Raw genomic sequence first — 22631 nt, forward strand, 5'->3', positions numbered from 1 at the left:
GCTGCCGTGGTCATGGGTGGGTTGGACTTGCTGGAGCTTTAAGGGTCACGGGCCTACCCCCTGTCATACGTTCGGCACTTTGGAACGGTAGGGGAGATGACATTTGTGAGGCTGAAATTAGCCCCCTTGCCTAGACTGGAATAATTTCACCAAATGGGCCTTTTCCTCGGAAGCGCCGGAGGGTCCCGCCCGTAAAGCACTACTCTGTGGTGTCAGAGGTGTAAAGGGGAGGTTTTCACAATGCCAGCCTGCCCTGGATTCAGCTGCGGCCGCCACTAGCCGTCCCCTGCTAATGCAAGCACTTGTCTCTCTGCAAATGTCACACAGGAGTAAAAGCATATTTAATTGCGGGGGCGGATGGGGAGGGGGTGGCAAGCCGTGGTCACTCTGCAATCCCGTAGCTTGGTCTAGGCTCTCGGGCGAGTCACCAACGCCCACCTAACGGGTGACTCAGCCTCGACTGGCTGAGTTGGGGGCAGCTCCTTTCCACTCACAGGTGGCCATTGTACATCACCATCAAGAGGGTTTTGTTTTCCCTGCTTTCTCCCACTGCCTATTGCCTTGGAAATGGCTCCCTTTAAGGGGAGACTTGGGCCATGGGAGCCGCTGACGGAGCAGCTCACAAGTTCCTGGCCAACACCCCTCCCGCGGAGCGAACGAGGAGGCCTGCTCCATGGCGGTACCTCGTTCCCGGCTTGAACAGTAGCCAAGGCGTTTTGTTTGCAGAATAAAGCCCTGACTTCAGAGGGGAAGCGCAGCAGCATAATGAACCCATCTCGGCGCGAGGCCCGGAGGGCGGCCCGCCGTGGCTTTCAAAATCGGGAGGAATCTGGCTACTGATAGCTGACCAATTTGGAAACATGTCTCAGTCGGCGGAGCCATTGTTTTGAGAATTCGGCAGCCGAGTTTGTAACCGAATTTCACTCCTCCGTTCTGTTGGGACCGTAAACTACAACGAGGCACTTAAGTCGATCAGTCAATCATATTTATGGAGCGCTTACTGTGTGCAGAGCACTGTACTAAGCGCTCGGGAGAGTACGCTATAACAATACAACAGACACATTCCCTGCCCATGACGAACTTACAGTCTAGAGGTATGGCGAGTAGGGGCATTTGTGCTGATAATAATAATAATAATAATGGCATTTATTAAGCACTTACTATGTGCAGAGCACTGTTCTAAGTGCTGGGGAAGTTACAAGGTGATCAGGTTGTCCCACGGGGGGCTCACAGTCTTAATCCCCATTTTACAGATGAGGTAACCGAGGCCCAGAGAAGTTAAGTGACTAGCCCAAAGTCACACAGCTGACAGTTGCAGAGCTGGGATTTGAACCCGTGACCTCTGCCTCCAAAGCCCGTGCTCTTTCCACTGAGCCACGCTGCTGCTGATGAGACATCTCCTCCAAGAGGCCTTCCCTGACTGAGCCCTCCTTTCCTCTTCTCCCGCTCCCTTCTGCACCACCCTGACTTTTGACACTTTGTTCATCCCCCCACCACCCCCAGCCTCACAGTACTTATGTACTTATCTGTAATTTATTTATTTATACTGTCTGTCTCCCCCCTCTAGACCGTATGCTTGTTGTGGACAGGGAATGTGTCTGTTTATTGTCACACTGTACTCTCCCAAGTGCTTAGTACAGTGCTCTGCACCCGGTAAGCACTCAATAAATAAAATTGAACGAGACGGGCCGGGGACATAAAATGGAGAAAGGATTTCCTCTAAAGAGGCTAGGTTTTGTGGAACCCCTTCCAGCCTGAGGGACCCTTTGAGGTGTGGGTTTAGGGAAGAAGCAGGACTCTCCCTGCTTCGTATTTTCATCAGTTCTGGCTTTCAGCGGATTGGACACACTACCTGGCTGAGCTTGGCCCTGGACTCGGCCACTCCCCACGGCGCCAGAGCCTACTGCCGTTTCCCTTGTTTTGAGAAGCAGTGTGGCCTAGTGGAAAGAGCACAGGCCTGGGATTCAGAAGGACCTGGGTTCTAATGCCGGCTCCGCCGCTTGTCTGCTGTGGGACCGTGAGCAAGTCACTTCACTTCTCTGGGCCTCAGTTACCTCATTTTAAGAATGGGGATTGAGCCTGTGAGCCCCATGTGGGACAGGGACTGTGTCCACCCCGATTTGCTTGTATCTACCCCAGCGCTTAGTACAGTGCCTGGCACATAGTAGGCGCTCAGCAAATGCCACTATTATTAGGGAAGGGTTTGACTGGAAGGCTCTGGAGTCTTTTTGGCCAACTTTGTGTATGAGCGGTTAATTCCTGTCTTGAGAAGCGTGTCTCCAGTGCCACTTGGCCAGACGTAGGGGGGATTGTCCTATTAATTCTTCCCTGTTTATAGGTCAGCCTCAGAATATTTGGGCATGGCAGGGAGCGCTGATGCCGAGTCATTGGGTGTTACAGTCCGGATTTCAGGACTGAATCCTGGTGTGGTTTTTGGGTCGGTGAGAGCCAGATTTGTGTTAGCCACCATCCAGCCCGTGGTTCAGGTTGACAGCTCTCAGTTGACCTAAATTCTTCTTGCCGGTCCAGTCTGGGTTAAGGAATTCCTCTCTCTGTGTCGTTGCTGTACCCCTGCTCAGCAAGGGCCAGCCCTGCAGGTAAGGGGGTGCGTTGATTCTCACCGTGTTGGTGCCAAGGTGCCCATTCTGGCTTCTAGTCCTCAGAATAACACCCTGCAGACAAGCCCTCGGGGTGTGTTACTTTTGGGGATGTCTACCAGGATTCTTAGCTTTTCCAAAGTCGGACGTCCTCCCGGGTGGTTCGTTTGCCGTGATTGCCCAAGGGCTCTGGCTTTTTGTTTAGAAAATGCCAGAACGATCCATGAGTTGGATCATCCGGGCGGTATGGAACTTCGTATTTGGCTCCTGACACATCCTGCCCGTCCTAATGGTTTCTTATTCTTGTGTTTTTTCCAGTGTCTTCAAAACGATTTTCCGCCAAGGTGAGGCAAAGCCCATAACCGCGTGCTGATCTAAAGGATTTGCTCAACAGCTCCTCCCCATAGTCTTAATCTCCGTGATGTGGACCACTGTTTCGCTGGAGTTTCATTGGCAGAAGATATTCTAATGAAATGATGCAGGAAAATAACTTGTAAAGATGCATTTTCCCTTCAATCCTCCCTTCCAAACTAAATCACGGGGAATGGTCAGCTATCTGGTCTGTATCCTCTCTGATCCCTACAAGGCTCAGTTATTTTCAAGAGTGCCTGGGAGTCAGAAGGACCGGGGTTCTAATGCCGGCTCCACCGCTTGTCTGCTGGGTGACCTTGGGCAAGTCACTTGGCTTCTCTGGGCCTCAGTTACCTCATCTGGAAAATGGGGATTAACCATAAGCCCCATTGGTGACATGGACAGTGTCCAACCTGATTAGCTTGTGTCTACCCCAGCACTTACCTCTGTGCCTGGAACATAGTAAGCACTTAACAGATACCATAAAAAAAAGGACCTGGGGTGTGGGTTATCTTTTTGCAAGCCAGGGACTTGGCAATGCTGAGTTGGCTGGGGGCTGCCCAGTCTCTGATCTCAGTCAGTCCGTCGTATTTATTGAGAGCTTACTGTGTGCAGAGCACTGGACTAAGCGCTTAGGTGAATCCAATACAACAATTCAACAGACTCATTCCCTGGCCACAATGAGTTTCCAGTCTAGAGAGGGAGACAGACATTATTATAAATGAATAAAATTGCAGCTATGGGGGAGATTGGAAGGGACACTGCGTCTCCAATGGCGTCGGGGAATCTCTTGTATCAATACCTTCGCAGCTTTGATTTCTGTGCGTGCCTGCGTGTGTGTGTGTGTGTGTGTGTGTCTGTGTGTACGCGCGCTGGCTCAGGCATGCAACAGCCAAATGGGCTGTTGTGGTTTCCAAAGTGCTAGCTCTGTGATCGAAGGGCGGGCTGGAAGTGTCTAATGTCTTCCTGTTTCGTTCAGGTTTTCAGTCCAGGAAAACCAGCCCAGCAGGGACCTGGTCTATCCCGGAGGGCAGCATTAAAGTGCCCCAAACTCAGAGCTTTTTCTCCTGCCATCTTAACCAGTTCGCCTTTCCCATTGTGTTCAGGAAGCCTTTAGGCTGATCTACTTCACCTACCTCAATGAAGGGTTCTTCAGCCTGTGGAGAGGCAACTCCGCCACTATGGTTCGGGTCATCCCCTATGCTGCTATCCAGTTTTGTGCACACGAGGAGTACAAGCAGCTCTTGGGACGCTACTTTGGATTCCAGGGAGAGTAAGGCAGAGGGGTTTTCCCCCTTTCCTCTTTATTTACAGACGTAAAGCAGGGTGGGCCGGGGCAGCAAGCGGGACCTGGCGGGGGCGTCTAGAAGCACCAGGGTGGCAGTGGACACCCGAGCGGCCTCAAATAAATCCTTACCAGCCAAGCGGAGGGGGTGAGGCCCAGCAAGGGGCCGGGTTGCGGAATAGCACCCGGTTTTCCTGAAAATCAGATTTTCTGGGAGGGATGAGGCCAAAACTCCAGGTCCAGTCATCAGAGGACGCCTTTTCTCCAAGGCATTTGGAGATCTCCGCAGTGTCAGTTGCGGAGGTGTCTGGCTTTCTTCTTCAGGGCTGGGGAGGTCAGTCGGTCAGTCAGCGGTATTTAGTGGGCGCTTTCTGGGGGCAGAGCGCTTGGGAGAGGACAGTTGATAGGCGTGTTCCCTGCCCGCGAGGAGCTGACGCTCTAGAGGGGAGCGTCACACGTCTTCGGGGGGTGGTTGAGCGGGGCTCTGTGGCCAAGGAAAGCCATCAGGGGCCGGATGACGACCCAAAAAGTAACTCTACCTACTGGGATGGTCCCGTAAGCCCCCCGGCCTTCAGCAGATCTAAGCGGGGCTGGTTCCCCGAAGGGTTTATCTGTGGAACAGTCAGTCAGCTCTAGCCTTAGAAACGATAACTGGGTCTTCTTTCCTTTCCCCACTCGCGTGCTGATCTGGGGGTTTTGTTTGATTTAGAGCTTTACCCCCTTGGCCAAGACTCCTGGCCGGCGCCCTGGCGGGTACAACTGCCGCTTCGCTAACGTACCCCCTGGATCTGGTCCGAGCCCGGATGGCTGTCACCCCAAAGGAAATGTGAGTTTCAAAGGCGCGTCTCGGGGGCAACCCTGCCAATTCGCCGTTGTTTTCGCGCGTGAGGGGCCGAGGGGCGGCGGCAACGTTGTCGGCCACCCTGTCCGTTCGTTCATCGGTGTGCAGAGCAGCGAAGCAGCGTGGCTCAGTGGAAAGAGCTCAGGCTTTGGAGTCAGAGGTCGTGGGTTCAAATCGCGGATCCGCCAATTGTCAGCTGTGTGACTTTGGGCAAGTCACTTAACTTCTCTGGGCCTCAGCTACCTCATCTGTAAAATGGGGATTAAGACGGTGAGCCCCATGTGGGACAACCTGATTACCTTGTAACCTCCCCGGCGCTTAGAACAGTGCTTTGCACATAGTAAGTGCTTAACAAATGCCATCATCATTGTTCACCTTGTATCCCAGCATGGCTCAGTGGAAAGAGCACTGGCTTTGGAGTCAGAGGTCGTGGGTGCAAATCCCGACTCTGCCAATTGTCAGCTGTGTGACTTTGGGCAAGCCACTTCACTTCTCTGGGCCTCAGTTACCTCATCTGGGAAATGGGGATGAAGACTGTGAGCCCCCCGTGGGACAATCTGATCACCTTGTAACCTCCCCAGCGCTTAGAGCCGTGCTTTGCACGTAGTAACTGCTTAATAAGTGCCATCGTCATTATTCACCTTGTATCCCCCCCAGCGCTTAGAACAGTGCTTTGCACATAGTAAGCGCTTAACAAATGCCATTAAAAAAAAGCACTGTACTAAGTGCTTCCAGAGGGCTGCTGAGGAAGCGGGACTGTATTGAGCACTTCCTCCGTGCAGGGCACTGCTCTAAGCACTGGAAGCACTTGGAAAACATGTGATCCCTGCCCGCAAGGAGCTGACAATCTAATGGGGAAGACACTGGGCATAAATTGACTAGTGCTTAGAACAGTGCTTTGCACGTAGTAAGCGCTTAACAAATGCCATCATTATTATTATTATTATTAGTGTACAATGGAAGAGGGAGAGAAGGGAATAAACATATCAGCCGCAAGCATTTAGTGAAGCAGTGTAGCCTACTGGGTAGAGCACAGAGCTGGGAGTCAGAAGGACCTGGGTTCTAATCCCGGCTCTGCTGCTAGTCTGCTGTGTGACCTTGGGCAAGTCACTTCACTTCTCTGGGCCTCAGTTACCTCACCTGTTAAATGGGGATTTCGACTGGGAGCCCCAGGTGGGACATGGACTGGATCCAACATGATTAGCTTGTGTCGACCCCAGCGCTTAGAACAGTGCCTGGCACATAGTAAGCATTTAACAAACGCCATAAAAAGAATTAAATACATACCTGCCGAGGTGAGGTGGCACGGCTGGGTTTGCAGCAGTGGCTGGGTTCTCAGGCCAGTCAGTCAGTGGTATTTATTGAGTGCTTACTGGGTGCAGAACACTGTACTAAACGCTTGGGATCTCCGCCCACAAGGAGTTTCCAATCTACAGGGGGAGACAGACAGTAAAAGAAATTACAGAAGAAAGAGCAGTCAAAGCCAGGCTTGCAAAGAAGAATGTGATTAACTAAAATCTACGCCGGCGCTTAGAACAGTGCTTGACACAGAGTAAGCAGTTGAGGCAGGGAAACAGCGTGGCTCAGTGGAAAGAGCTTGGACTTGAGAGTCAGAGGATAATAATAATAATAATAATAATAATAATAATAATAGCATTTGTTAAGTGCTTACTATGTGCAAAGCACTGTTCTAAGCACTGGGGAGGATACAGGGTGATCAGGTTGTCCTACGTGGGGCTCACAGTCTTAATCCCCATTTTACAGATGAGGTAACTGAGGCCCAGAGAAGTGAGGTGACTTGCCCAAAGTCACACAGCTGACAATTGGCAGAGCTGGCATTTGAACCCATGACCTCTGACTCCCAAGCCCGTGCTGCTTCTCCAATAATAATGATGGCATTTCTTAAGCGCTTACTATGTGCAAAGCACTGTCCTAAGCACTGGGGAGGCTACAAAGTGATCAGGTTGTCCCACAGAGGGCTCACAGTCAATCCCCATTTTCCAGATGAGGTAACTGAGGCCCAGAGAAGTGAAGTGACTTGCCCAAAGTCACCCAGCTGCCAATTGGCGGAGCCGGGATTTGAACCCACGACCTCTGACTCCAAAGCCCGGGCTCTTTCCACTGAGCCACGCTGCTTCTGTAAATTCTAATCCCGGATCCTCCGCTTGGCTGCTGTGTGACCTTGGGCAAGCCACTTAACTTCTCTGTGCCTGTTACCTCATCTGTAAAATGGGGATTAAGACCGTGGGACAGACTGATTACCTTGTACCTACCCCAGTGCTTAGAAGAGTGCTTGGCCCATAGTAAGCGCTTAACAAATACCACAATAATAATGATAATAATAATCTTAACAAATACCATTTTTTTTATTTAAAGTACAAAATCTTCATCAGTCTGCCTACCCCTAGGTCAAATCAAGATATAACCGGCGGGTGTTAGAACGATTTCTTTTAAATATAATAATAATAATAATAATGATGGCATTTATTAAGCGCTATGTGCAAAGCACTATTCTAAGCGCTGGGGAGGTTATGAGGTGATCAGGTTGTCCCACATGGGGCTCACAGTCTTAATCCCCATTTTACAGCTGAGGTAACTGAGACCCAGAGAAGTGAAGTGACTTGCCCAAAGTCACACAGCTGACAATTGGCAGAGTCAGGATTTGAACCCACGACCTCTGACTCCAAAGCCCGTGGTCTTTTCACTGAGCCACGCTGCTCCCTATCCCTGAGTAGTGGACTAATGGCCATGGTTCAGACTCTGTCTTCCATCAGAGTTGGCAATATTACTCTATTTATTTATTTATTTATTACTCTATTTATTATTACTCTATTTATTTTACTTGTACATATCTATTCTATTTATTTTATTTTGTTAGTATGTTTGGTTTTGTTCTCTGTCTCCCCTTTCTAGACTGTGAGCCCACTGTTGGGTAGGGACTGTCTCTATATGTTGCCAGCTTGGACTTCCCAAGCGCTTAGTACAGTGCTCTGCACACAGTAAGCGCTCAATAAATACGATTGATTGATTGATTGATTGATCAGAATGATGTATAAACACTACCCCAGTGTGCTGGAGGACAGAGACCAATCCTTTGTTGGCCTATCCCGGGAGGTACTCATTCATTCATTCGATCGTATTTATTGAGCGCTTACTGTGTGCAGAGCACTGGACTAAGCGCTTGGAGAGTACAATTCGGCAACATGCACAGTCCCTACCCAACAATGGGCTCACAGTCTAGAAGGGGGAGACAGACAGCTGTCAGTACCATCAAAATAAGTAATAATAATAATAATAATGGCATTTATTAAGCGCTTACTATGTGCAAAGCACTGTTCTAAGCGCTGGGGCGGTTACAAGGTGATCAAGTTGTCCCACAAGCGGCTCACAGTCTTAATCCCCATTTTACAGAGGAGGTAACTGAGGCACAGAGAAGTGAAGTGACTTGCCCAAAGTCACACAGCTGACAACTGGCAGAGTGGGATATGAACCCATGACCTCTGACTCCAAAGCCCGTGCTCTTTTCCATCATCATCATCATCATCAATCGTATTTATTGAGCGCTTACTATGTGCAGAGCACCGTACTAAGCGCTTGGGAAGTACAAATTGGCAACATATAGAGACAGTCCCTACCCAACAGTGGGCTCACAGTCTAAAAGAGCTACGCTGCTTCTCTGATAATAATGGTACTTGGTAAGTGCCTACTATGTGCCAAGCAGTGTTCTAAGCACTGGGGTAGATACAAGGTAATCATGTTGTCCCCCATGGGGCTCACAGTCTCAACTCCCATTTTACAGATGAGGTCACTGAGGCCCAGAGAAGTGAAGTGACTTGCCCAAGGTCACACAGCTGACAAGTGGCGGAGCCGGGATTAGAACCCATGACCTCTGACTCCCAAGCCTGGGCTCTTTCCAGGGAGCCACGGGGGAGATGGGGTGCTTCATGCGAAGGTTGCTAGGCAACCACTGGAGACTTTTGAGGAGGGGGGTGACATGGCCAGAGCGTTCTTGTAGAAAGATAATAAGATGAATGAAGTCTAAGAGACTTCAGACAGAGAGCAGAGACAGACAGAAAGCAGCGTGGATCAGTGGAAAGAGCCTGGGCTTTGGAGTCAGAGGTCATGGGTTCAAATCCTGCCTCCGCCACTCGTCAGCCGTGTGACTTGGGGCAAGTCACTTAACTTCTCTGAGCCTCAGTTCCCTCATCTGTAAAAATGGAGATTAAGACTGTGAGCCCCCCGTGGGCCAACCTGATCACCTTGTAACCTCCACATCATCATCATCATCATCATCAATCGTATTTATTGAGCGCTTACTATGTGCAGAGCACTGTACTAAGCGCTTGGGAAGTACAAATTGGCAACATATAGAGACAGTCCCTACCCAACAGTGGGCTCACAGTCTAAAAGGAGGAGACAGAGAACAAAACCAAACATACTAACAAAATAAAATAAATAGAATAGATATGTACAAGTAAAATAAATAGAGTAATAAATATGTACAAACATATATACATATATACAGGCGCTGTGGGGAGGGGGAGGAGGGATGGCTCGCTTGTTTTCTGCTCCTGACTCCTTTAACACGATTGGAGACGCAGCGTGGCCTAGGGGCTCGAGCCCGGGCCTCGGGAGTCAGAAGACCTGGGTTCTAATCCCAGCTCCGCCAAGGATCTACTGTGTGGCCTTGGACGAGTCGCCTCATTGTGCCTCGGATGAGTCAAGCGCTTAGTACAGTGCTCTGCACACAGTAAGCGCTTGGAACAGTGCTTCGCACATAGTAAGCGCTTAATAAATGCCATTATTATTATTATTATTAAGTCATTCAGCTTATGAAGGCCAGCCATCACTGCCTGTGCTGGTGCCACCTTTTTTTTTAAAAAAAGGGTATTTGTTAAGCACTTACTATGTGCCAGGCACTGTTCTAAACGCAGCATGGCTTAGTGGAAAGAGCACGGGCTTGGGAGCCAGAGGTCATGGGTTCTATTGTCAGCTGTGTGACTTTGGGTAAATCACTTCACTTCTCTGTGCCTCAGTTCCCTCCCATCTGTAAAATGGAGGTTAAGACTGTGGGCCCCACGTGAGACAGCCTGATTACCTTGTATCTCCCCCAGTGCTTGGAACAGTGCTTGGCACATAGGAAGCGCTTAACAAATACCATCATTATTATACAAGGTACTCAGGTTGGACACAGTCCGTGTCCCACGTGGGGCTCACAGTTTGAATCCCCATTTTACAGGTGCGGTAACTGAGGCACAGAGAAGTGAAGTAATAATAATAATAATAATAGTGCGCAAAGCACTGTAGTAAGCACTGGGAATGATGGGAATTAGACACAGACCCTGTCCCTCAAGTCTGATCAGACTTGACCAGCGTGGCTCAGTGGAAAGAGCGCGGGCTTGGGAGTCAGAGGTCATGGGTTCGAATGCCGCCTCCCCCCATGTGTGACCTTGGGCCAGTCACTTCGCTTCTCTGGGCCTCAGTTCCCTCATCTGTAAAATGGGGATTAAGACTGTGAGCCCCCCGTGGGACAACCTCATCTCCTTGTGTTCCCCCCCCAGTGCTTAGAACAGTGCTTTGTGCATAGTAAGTGCTTAACAAATACCAACATTATTATTATTATTATTATTATTATTATTATTATTATTATTATTGAATGGAGGTTGACAAAGCCCTGGGCTAGTAAGGCTTTGGATGGCAAGGCAGGTGATAATAATGATCTTTGGAGTAAGCACTGGGGTGGGTACAGTAGCCAGAGTCATATCAGACACAGCTCCTGCTGCTACCTGGGACTCGCTGTCTTAACTATGATTGATTGATTGATTGATTGATTGATCAAACTTGAAATGGAAACTATGTCACTGGCAGCAAAGGCCTGTGAAGTATATATATATATATACTATGTTTATATATACTATACATATTTACTATGTGCCAGGCACTGTTCTAAACGCAGCATGGCTTAGTGGAGCACGGGCTTGGGAGCCAGAGGTCGTGGGTTCTAATCCCGACTCCACCACTTCGAAACGCATATAATTTAGTGTGCAAAGCACTGTAGTAAGCACCGCGAATGAGTGCACAGGTGGGAATTAGACACAGACCCTGTCCCTCAAGAGGCTCTTGTCTGATCAGACTTGACCAGCGTGGCTCAGTGGAAAGAGCGCGGGCTTGGGAGTCAGAGGTCATGGGTTCGAATGCCGCCTCCCCCATATGTCTGCTGTGTGACCTTGGGCAAGTCACTTTGCTTCTCTGGGCCTCAGTTCCCTCATCTGTAAAATGGGGGATTAAGACTGTGAGCCCCCCATGGGACAACCTCATCTCCTTGTGTTCCCCCCCAGTGCCCACTGGTGGGTAGGGACTGTCTCTATATGTTGCCAACTTGTACTTCCCAAGCGCTTAGTACAGTGCTCTGCACACAGTAAGTGTTAAGAATTATATGCGTTCTAAAATATATGTATTATACATATATAATAAATATATATGTATATATATTTGTACATATTTATTACTCTATTTATTTATTTTACTTGTACATATCTATTCCATTTATTTTATTTTGTTAGTATGTTTGGTTTTGTTCTCTGTCTCCCCCTTTTAGACTGTGAGCCCACTGGTGGGTAGGGACCGTCTCTATATGTTGCCAACTTGGACTTCCCAAGCGCTTAGTACAGTGCTCGGCACACAGTAAGCGCTCAATAAATACGATTGATTGATTGATTAGGAGGGAGAGTAGGGATCTTTTCCCCATTTTACAGCTGAGGAAACTGAGGCCCACCGTGGTTAACTGACTTGCCCAAGTCACGCGGCTGGCAAGTGGCAGAGCTGGGATTAGAACCCAGGTCCTCCGACTCCCAGGCTTATGCTCTTTCCACAAAGTCAAGCTCTGCTATTAATAATAATGATAATAATAATAATAATAATAATAATAATAATAATGGTACTTGTTAAGCGCTTACTATGTGTCCAGCACTGTTCTAAGTGACGGAGTAGGTACAAGTTAATCAGGTTGGACATAGTCTCTGTTTCACATGGGTTTACGGTGTAAGGAGGGAGTAGGATTTAATCCCCATTTTACAGATGAGGTGACTGAGGTGCAGAGAAGGTAAGTGACTTGCCCAGGGTCACACAGCAGACACACAACAGAGGCGGGATTAGGACTCAGGTCCTCTGACTCCCAAGCTCGTGCTCTTTCCAGTAGGCCATGCTGCTGCTCAGAATGGAACACATTTTCAAATCCTTGGAAAGAGGAGTTGGTTAATGGTAGGGAACGCTGCCCTAGTGGGATGATCAGTTGATCAATCAATGTTATTTATTCAGTCGTATTTATTGAGCGCTTACTGTGTGCAGAGCACTGTACTAAGCACTTGGGAAGTACAAGTTGGCAACGTATAGAGACGGTCCCTACCCAACAGCGGGCTCAGTCTAGAAGGGGGAGGAAGGTGCTTATTTATGAAGCACTTACTGAGTGCAGGGTAGTTTTGATCATCTGAGTGGGTAATCAGTCAATCCATGGTATTTATTGAGCGCTTACTGTGTGCAGACCACTGTAGTTAGCCCTGTCCTTATTTACGGGTAAGCTATGAGGGAAGCGTCATCCCTGGGCCGAATGTCCGCACCTGCAGGTCACGGAAAATAATGAACCATCGTGGCACTTTCTAAGCACTGGTGGAGATGCAAGGTTATTATTATTATTATTATGGTATTTGTTAAGCGCTTACTATCAATCAATCAATCAATCAATCGTATTTATTGAGCGCTTACTGTGTGCAGAGCACTGTACTAAGCGCTTGGGAAGTACAAGTTGGCAACATATAGAGACAGTCCCTACCCAACAGTGGGCTCACAGTCTAAAAGGGGGAGACAGAGAACAAAACCAAACATACTAACAAAATAAAATAAATAGAATAGATATGTACAAGTAAAATAAATAAATAGAGTAATAAATATGTACAAACATATATACATATATACAGGTGCTGTGGGGAAGGGAAGGAGGTAAGATGGGGGGGATGGAGAGGGGGACAAGGCCAAGCTCTGTTCTAAGCGCTGGGGTAGATACAGGGTAATCAGGTTGTCCCACATAGGGCTCACACTTTTAGTCCCCATTTTACAGATGAGGTAACTGAGGCACAGAGAAGTTAAGTGACTTGCCCAAAGTCAACGGCGGAGGTGGGATTAGAACCAACCCACGTCCTCTAACTGCCGAGCCCATGCTCTTTCCACTAAGCCATGCTGCTTCTCTAAAACACAATTATGAGATGGGATGCAATCCCTGTCCCACAGTCTACCTCATCTCCACCATACCAACTCCATCCCTTGTCTGCTGTTTGGCCTTGGGCGAGTCACTTCACTCCTCTGTGCCTCAGTTACCTCATCTGCAAAATGGGGATTGAGACTGTGAGCCCCATGTGGGACGGGGACTGTGTCCAACCTGATTACCTGACATCTACCCCAGTGCTTAGAACAGTGCTTGGCACGTAGTAAGTGCTTAACAAATATTATGAGGAGGAGGAGGAGGAGGAGGAGACCCAGAAAAGCAGCATGGCATAGTGGATAGAGCACAGGCCTGGGAGTCAGAAGGTCGTGGGTTCTAATTCCGGCTCAGTCACTTGTCTGCTGTGTGACCTTGGGCAAGTCACTTCACTTCCCTGGGCCTCAGTTCCCTCATCTGCAAAATGGGGGTTAAGACCGTGAGCCCTGTGTGGGTCAGGGACTCTGTCTAACCCGATTGCTTGTATCTACCCCAGCGCTTAGTACAGTGTCTGGCACATAGTAAGCACTTAACAAATACCATAATTATTACTATTAATTATTATTAAGTTGTGACTTAGATTGTCACAGTAGAGCAGGGATGTAGCTGGGACGAGAACCCGGGTCTCCTGACTCCCAATCCCATCCTCTTTCTACTAGGCCATGCCTCCCCTCCCTCCCCCCGGAGATAAACATATTCTATTTTTTCACAGGTATGGAAACATCTTTCACGTCTTTATCCGAATGTCCCGGGAAGAAGGCTTAAAGACCTTATATAGGGGCTTCGCACCAACAGTCCTGGGTGTTATACCGTACGCCGGCCTTAGTTTCTTCACCTATGAGTCCCTGAAGAAATTTCACCGAGGTAAATAGAGGCTCCCGTTGGCGCGGTTGGTGGAAGAGAAGAGTAAGGGGTGGCCCCTGAATTTGGGTCCGAACTTGAACCTTCTCCCTCCCCATCTGCTGAGCCTCTGCACTGAGGCTCATCTGTGGTTTGGTCTGTCCCTGATCGGAATCAAGTTGTTCAAAACAACAAAACTCCCCGTGAGATGGATCTCTGAACGAAATGGCAAACAGGACCTTTCCTGCCTTTGAAACCAAGACGTATCCTGTAGAAGTGATGATTTGCCTTAAGGACTAGAACTGTGAGGCCTTGAGAAGTCCGGAGCCTCACAGAGCCGGCAGAGAGAGCCCAGAGTGTCCTCACTCATGCTCTCCAGGGGCCTGGCGGGATCAATCCATCAGTCAATCAGTGGTATTTACTGAGAGTTTACCGTTTGCCTCTTTCGCATTTGGGGGCAGTGAGTTAGGTTGGGCCCCTCCGCCCCCCTCCACTAGCTTACAGCCAAAGATTTCAAATGGAATCGCTCCCCTCCCTCCGCCCGAAATTAAGAAGGGTCCCTCATGACCACAGAGGTAAACTGAGGCAAACACTTGCCTGAGTGTGTCAGCTTGGACAAGAGTCCCGGAATGCCCCGAGGCACCAGACCCGCTTTGTAGTTGCGTCCAGGTGCCGAGTAAGGTGTGGCATTGTTTTTCACCGGATTTCCTCCTTCCTCCTTAGAACACAGCGGACGGTCCCAGCCGTATCCCTTCGAGCGGATGCTTTTTGGGGCCTGCGCCGGTCTAATTGGCCAGTCGGCTTCTTACCCTCTGGATGTGGTCCGTCGGCGAATGCAGACGGCGGGAGTCACGGGTCATACTTACGGCACCATCCTCTGCACCTTACAAGAGATCGTCAAGGAAGAGGGATTCATCCAAGGCTTGTACAAGGGACTGAGCATGAACTGGGTTAAAGGGCCAATTGCAGTGGGAATCAGCTTTACCACTTTTGACCTAATGCAGATTCTTCTCCGTAAACTACAGGGAAGAAGCGGTAACGAGAGCTAGTAGTCTAATACTCCGGTGCCCCAAAGTATTTAGAGAATCAAATGTGTCTGTGTAGAAAATGCTAATACTCTCCCACTCATTAGTGCTCTCCCTCGTTAATTGATTTTGTATTATTATTTTTTTTTTCACGATCAAGTTTTCAGTTATCTGTACCCGAAACAGATCTTCTCTAACACCAGGTTCTTCTGGCTGAGAAGCAGGTAACCTCTGAGCCCTGGGTAGCGTTCTTATGTTCTTGAACTGTTTGGGATTTCCCAGTTCCCTCCTTAGACGCTCTTGTTCTCCTGGTTTAGTGGAGTGGAGAGTGCTTCTGAGATGAGCCTGGAGGAGGAAGAGGGAGGGTGTCAGAGGATCACTATTTGCCCCGCCTGCTCGTTAGGGGTTTACGGTAGACGACACTCAGTGCCTGTCTGTTTTAAACCCCCTCCAAAGTGCAATATTTCCCATAGGGAAGTTTGGGAGTTTGCTGGTTGCCTGAATAGAGAGGATGTGAAATAATATATTGACAGAGTTCTATTTTAATTTGTCAAAAGCTGATCCCCAAATGGGATCCGAAATGACAGTGGCCCAAGGTCTGGGACTTGCTGCCGTCAGCCTGTCCCCAAACTCAATGATTAGCACTAGGAGATCCAAGGGCATGGCCAAGGCGAGTGGCCATTTCGGTCTAGTCCGGTGAGCCGTCCGGGCTGGCCAGATGGACTCCGACCCTCCGGGGCCCCACGATACCCGTTTTGGCTCCTTCTGGATCCCGAGAGGCCGAACCTTAAATTCTGGTTTGTAGACAGCGGAGAGCGGGAAGTGTGGTTTCCCCTCGCCTGCCTAGAAATCATTTTTGTTTGGTCAAAAAGTACCCCCCACACTCTTTTGTGGGGGGCCATCTTGTGTATGTGTGGGCGTTTTTTTTGTTTGTGTGGTTTTTGGGGGGGTTTTGTTTGTTTTTTTTTGTGAGAGAAAGAGAGTATGTTCTTTACTTTCTGGGCCAGAGAGGCTAGGAGTGGAAGACTCATTTCCAGAATTGCTATCAAGTTGTTTTTCCTGGGAAGCGTTTCCAGACCAAAATGCCTCCGTTTAACCAAATTAAGACTTCAGCAGTTTAAAGAGGGATTGCTGCCAACTAACCCTCAATCTGGTACTAACCGCTATTAAGTAGTCTGTGAAAATAATCGAGTCTCACCAGATGTTTGTCACACCTAGAATATATTTATGTGGCATCTGTTTTAGTTGAGGCCCCTGAAATCTCCCTGTAGTCCTAGCTTCCAGAAACTCAGTTTTCTCGAGGCCTACACAGTGTACGCTTGTGATTCTAATGGGCCGAACCTGGTCGTAGGTAATGTTACCAAGAGCAGTTCTGCCGCTACTCATCATTAGAATGTTTTGGTGCCGTATTTTTCCAAGTTGTACATGAAACCTAGAGGCAGAAAAAGCAGGGCTAGCTGCATGCCCCTGTTTTCAAATGGCTAGCAGGGTGACATCCACCTAGTGAGGTACTTTAAGAGTGTATGTGCTTTTGAGTGTAGCTTTGTTGTTTTTTGGAAATTCACAGAATCTTCCCAAATTAAACTTGGAACCCAAAGAGGAGGGGAGGAACCCCCCGGATCCTGCGTGTCCCAGGCATACCCCTGCCCAATTAGAGGGAGAGCCTGGAAGCAGGAGATTTTTCTTCCCTCCTGGAGGGCTGCTGCTAAACTGGAAAGAACTGAACGAGACTAATCAGGAGGAAGGCAAACATAGGTGTGGAAACCATATTGTTTTCCAAGTTTAAAATCGTTATCGTCACTTTCATTGGTGTAGTAGGAAGATCACTGTACTGTTGGTGACGGTGAATTCCTGGATCTCTGTTGTTCTTTCATTCTGTGGTATTTATTGAGCGCTTACTGTGTGCAGAGCACTGTACTAAGCGCTTGGGAGAGGACAACACCCCAGAATCGGTAGACACATTCCCCGCTCACAACGAGCTCACGGTCTTGAGTCCGCTTTTAAGCCAAAGAGTTTTGGGGAGAACAAGACGACAGCTCCCGGGTCTCTGGTCCTCGGACCCGTGTGGCTTTGGCCGAGGACATTCGACCTGGAGGCTCTAAGTATTCCCATGTTCTAGCGAAGCTCCAGAGTCCGAGTGGGGTGCAATGTGTGGAGTGGGGCGAAGGTTCCCCTGTCCCGGCTGAACGAGCGCCAATCTCAGAGGCAAAGGCTGCACATCCCGGGAGAGAAATGAAATGGAAATATGGGACTGATGGACAGGAAAGGGTGGTCTGTCGCCAGTGAGCTACCTCCAGCCCCGCCATAGCTGCTGAGTAAGAGGAGGACGAGAAGGAGGAGGAGTAGTATTTATTAAGCTCTTACTTTGTGCAGAACACTGTACGAAGCACCGGGAGGGAAAACGTGGGTGGGAAGTAGACAACCCCCAACCCCCGTCCCTCAGGGGGCTCACAATCTGAAATTAGCAAACCACAATATCTAGTTTTATGCACTTTCAAAGCACGGAAAGTGACCTGTGAAGTGTTAGGGCTCCTGTCGATATCGGGAGTTTTCATCCCTTCCTTTCTGGTGCCACAGATCAAACCCACCCCCAGCAGTGAACAACGAGGTCTCTTAGCAGACTTGACGAGCAGAAGGAGCTGGATGTTAGGGCAGGGTGTGCAGGCTTGGCTGGCTCAGCCCTTCTGTCCCGGAATCGGGATCCCTTCGGGGCTCACTGCCCTCAGCCACCGAGATGGAGAACTGGAACCGGGTCCCACTAAGGGGTCCGGAAGTCTGGGGTGTGGAGTCTGTCCTCCCCTCCCTGCCAACGTTATATTTCCGACTAGAAGAATCAAAGTGTAACTGACAGCTAGGCTGATTTTTCCCAACTTGTCTTTAGTAATCCAGCGTTTTCCCCGAGTAGGGTGGGTTCTAGTCGTGCCAATGACCTGATGACTTTAATCTGGTAGGTAGTTCGTGTGGTGTGTAATTTTTGTTCTTTGCACAACAGACGGTCTTGTTAAAATAACTGGGATTGTGTGTGGATCTTGTAGCCCTCTTTCAATAGATTTTTTTTTTCCTTGCCCTATTTCTGGCTTGTGGGTGTGATGAAAAGCTTTCTCTGCATTCTATCCTCGCATGCATCCACCCGGGACTCGGAATCCCCAAAGAGGGGGTTCCCCACCTGCCCCCCTCCCGGTGGTCTAGAGCAGTCTGCATGTTCGTAAGTAAGGGCCGCGCCGTGGCGTCCACCTCTGTCACTCTTGTTTTCCGGGCTCGCTGCCACCCACCAGGCCTCTCTTCCCCCTGGATTTGGCACGGGGGCTTGTTGCCTGCCCCTGGCTCCAACACGTCGTCAGCCAAAGACTCCGTGCCTCTGTCTGGCCGTCCGCTTGGACCTTCAGGAACCGTGAAGTAACCTGTGTCGCACGGGAAGGTCGATGGCGAAGTCGCCTGCAGTTGGTTACGGGAGCATCTCTCAGACTTAGGGTCCCGCGGCTGTTCTGCCTCGGAAAACTGCCGTCGGTAGAGCCCAGCGAGGTGTCGTTCTATGGGGGGAATCTCCAGGCCGCAGGAGAGCTTGCGTCTGGTACGCTCTGTGAAACTAGAGGGCCTGAATCTAGAGCAGGCGTCGTGGACCCGGGACCTGGGGTTTAACAGGGCACCTCCTCTCTCCTCAGTTCTCATCCATAACTCTCCCACCAACCCTCAGGAAGAGCTACTTTCCTCAGTTACCGACCCCATCATTCAATCAATCAACGGTATTTATCGAGTCCTTACTGTGTGCAGAGCACTGGACTAACCTAGGGCTGTTAAGGTGGTGCGGTGATGCCTGAGAGAAAGCAGGGTAAGAGAGACATCTTGGGGGGCGGGGAATAGTGAGCCTCTTGGTTTGGGAATACCTTAGTGACCCAGGTGAGTCGGCCACCGTCAGTCAATTGTATTCATTGAGCGGTAAATGCGTGCAGAGCACTGTGCTAAGCGCATGGAAGAGTACAACAGTATAACAGACACATTCTGTGGATGCTTTCTTTGGCAAGCACTGGGCAGCTGAGCCCCCCACCCCCTTGGGGCTTCGGATTTCCAGGGGCTACCTTGAACCGTGGGGGTGGGATCAAAGGAACGGCTTCTGTCCGACCTAGCCTGAAGCGAACGTGTGACTCTGAAGAATGGAAATCTTATCAACTTTTTCTATCCTCCAGGGCTATGAGGGTGCAACTCCAGAAGGTGTTTGGGGCAAATGTGGAGGGATGGGACAGGAGAGAAAAAGAGTAATTCCTGCCTTGGAGAAGCCCGCCACGCCCAATTCTGTTGTTCCCGAGGAAGCGTGGTGGGGCCTCCACCCTGATGACAGTGCTGAGCTGGGGCTGGGTTTGTGCTCTCGTGGATCAATTCCTGTGTGCTTGGTAACTGAAGAAGTTTGACCCGGGGCAGCTTAAGGGGCAAGCACGGGATACCCGATGTCTTGGGTCCTGGAGTTAACGAGTTTAGAATGGAGTGAGAAAGCGTGTGTGCGTGTGAAAAGTATGAGAATTTGTAGAAAATAGGGATTTCTTGCCTGGAAGGGGTCCCCAAGACCTTTCAAGAGCTTTTGAAGCAGGTATCCTTGTTCCCCGGGGAGTTTCCCCACGCTGCAATTCTGAACACTCAACCCTCCATTGCCCGGTTCTCCTCTGAATGCCATGCGATGCAGGGACTTGACACTTGTTGCCCACCCAGCTGGCCTTTGCACAGAGCACAGAAACTGTTAAATGCCTTTTGTAAAGATGTGTTATTGCCCTCCGTGTGTCGATTATGATTGCTTTTATTAGTCTGGAGTTATATTTTGATGCAGTGAAGACACTTTGTTTATATATAATGTTTCTATATTTTAAGATTTGTGCCAAGAGAGTATATTTAATAAAAATTAAAATGCCTTTGATTTCCCTTGGGGATTTCTTTCCCGTCCCCGTCTCTCCTCCCAGTCCACTCTAGCGGTCCCCCTAAGCTTCCTGAACCACACCTGACTCCTTCTGGAAGAAAACCGATCTCCACCAAAACCATCCCAGATGATGTCGATCCTATTTTTAAAGATCTCCAGTGACAGGTCCCACAACTTCCTCCTTAGACTGTGAGCCCTATGTGGGACAGGGACTGTGTCTGACCTGATTATCTCATATCTTCCCCAGCACTTAGAACTGAGTTTAGCACATAGTAGGCACTTAACAAATACCATTATTATTATTAGCAGTAGTAGTGTTAACCCTTTTTTCCAGGTAAGACATTCTTCTGGATGTCCAGCATACGCCACTGAACTTTCTGCCCATTTCCTCTGGGAAGTTGGAGAATCCATCGGCCTCTCGGTTTGTAACCACTTACCTATCTGCAGGTTTGTCGGGTCTCTCCTTAGTCTCTCTTCCAGGCTAACCAACGTATTCCTGTCACCTTTCTTCATAAATCCTCTCTTCCAATCCCCTTAATCCTGTCTGCTGCACCTCTTCGGAGCTCTGCCTCATCTTTTAAAGGTAGGCCCTGAGCCAGGTCGCAATGAAGGGCTAAGTAGTAGTAGCAGTAATAGTATTTATTAAGCGCTTACTGTGTCCTCTCCAGAGTTATTTCTTTCTCTGTGGTATTCATTAATCGCTTCCTATGTGCCGTTACTGTTCTAAGAGCTGGAGGAGATACAGGTTAATCAGTGTGGGTAAAGTGGAAAGAATACAGGATTGGGAGTCAGGGGACCTGACTTCTAATCCCAGCCCTGCCACATGCCTGCCGCGTGACCTTGGGAGAGGCACTTCACTTCTCCAGACCCCAGTTTTCTCATCTGTGAAACAGGGATTAAATAATTGTTCTCCCTCCCCGCCTCAGACTGGGAACTCCATGTGGGACAGGATCAGATCTGACTGAATTGTAATGATCCCAAAGCTATTAGGCAGCACAATTCAACTTATCGGACACAATCTCCGCCCCACTCAGGGTTCACGCTCTAAGAGGGAGGGAGAGCGGGGATCTGATCTCGTTTTACAGATGAGGAAACTGAGACGTTAGAGAAGTGACCTAGCCAAGGTCACACAGCAGGTCAGTGGCAGAGCAAGGAGTAGAACTCAGGTCCTTTGACTGCCAACCCCATGCTCTTTCCACTTGGATACTGTCTAGTCTGGGGGACAAATCCCCCTAAATCTTTTTGGTGCATAACCCTGACTCCCTCACAGACCTACCCCCACTCCAGGGTATGTCTCTGGTACCTTTCCAAGCTTACTCAGGTCCTTCGACTGCCAACCCCATGCTCTTTCCAGTTGGATACTGTCTAGCTTGGGGGACAAATCCCCCTAAATCTTTTTAGTGCATAACCCTGTCTCTCTCACAGACCTACCCCCCACTCCAGGGTATGTCTCTGGTACCTTTCCAAGCTCACTCAGGTCCTTTGACTGCCAACCCCATGCTCTTTCCACTTGGATACTGTCTAGCCTGGGGGACAAATCCCCCTAAATCTTTTTGGTGCATAACCCTGACTCCCTCACAGACCTACCCCCACTCCAGGGTATGTCTCTGGTACCTTTCCAAGCTTACTCAGGTCCTTCGACTGCCAACCCCATGCTCTTTCCACTTGGATACTGTCTAGCTTGGGGGACAAATCCCCCTAAATCTTTTTAGTGCATAACCCTGTCTCTCTCACAGACCTACCCCCACTCCAGGGTATGTCTCTGGTACCTTTCCAAGCTCACTCAGGTCCTTTGACTGCCAACCCCATGCTCTTTCCACTTGGATACTGTCTAGCCTGGGGGACAAATCCCCCTAAATCTTTTTTGGTGCATAACCCTGTCTCTCTCACAGACCTACCCCCACTCCAGGGTATGTCTCTGGTACCTTTCCAAGCTTACTCAGGTCCTTTGACTGCCAAGCCCATGCTCTTTCCACTTGGATACTGTCTAGTCTGGGGGACAAATCCCCCTAAATCTTTTTGGTGCATAACCCTGACTCCCTCACAGACCTACCCCCACTCCAGGGTATGTCTCTGGTACCTTTCCAAGCTTACTCAGGTCCTTCGACTGCCAACCCCATGCTCTTTCCACTTGGATACTGTCTAGCTTGGGGGACAAATCCCCCTAAATCTTTTTAGTGCATAACCCTGTCTCTCTCACAGACCTACCCCCACTCCAGGGTATGTCTCTGGTACCTTTCCAAGCTTACTCAGGTCCTCTGACTGCCAACCCCATGCTCTTTCCACTTGGATACTGTCTAGCCTGGGGGACAAATCCCCCTAAATCTTTTTGGTGCATAACCCTGACTCCCTCACAGACCTACCCCCACTCCAGGGTATGACTCTGGTACCTTTCCAAGCTTACTCAGGTCCTTTGACTGCCAAGCCCATGCTCTTTCCACTTGGATACTGTCTAGCCTGGGGGACAAATCCCCCTAAATCTTTCTGGTGCATAAACCTGACTCCCTCACAGACCTACCCCCTCTCCAGGGTATGTCT

General features: G+C 49.4%; 1 protein-coding gene across 1 annotated transcript in view; it reads left to right on the top strand.

The window, feature by feature from the left end:
• The window catches only part of SLC25A42 (solute carrier family 25 member 42), a 79122-nt gene extending 59034 nt beyond the window's left edge, over positions 1-20088 (top strand). The window contains exons 8-12 of the mRNA XM_038771806.1: positions 2916-2941; positions 4055-4221; positions 4943-5059; positions 14038-14189; positions 14889-20088. Of these exons, the coding sequence (XP_038627734.1) occupies positions 2916-2941; positions 4055-4221; positions 4943-5059; positions 14038-14189; positions 14889-15214 (788 nt within the window). The 3' untranslated portion in view covers positions 15215-20088. The remainder of the gene's footprint in view (positions 1-2915; positions 2942-4054; positions 4222-4942; positions 5060-14037; positions 14190-14888) is intronic.
• Positions 20089-22631: the final 2543 nt, after the last annotated feature.

The sequence above is a fragment of the Tachyglossus aculeatus genome, chromosome X1, assembly GCF_015852505.1.
Source record: "Tachyglossus aculeatus isolate mTacAcu1 chromosome X1, mTacAcu1.pri, whole genome shotgun sequence".
Taxonomy (NCBI): Eukaryota; Metazoa; Chordata; class Mammalia; order Monotremata; family Tachyglossidae; genus Tachyglossus; species Tachyglossus aculeatus.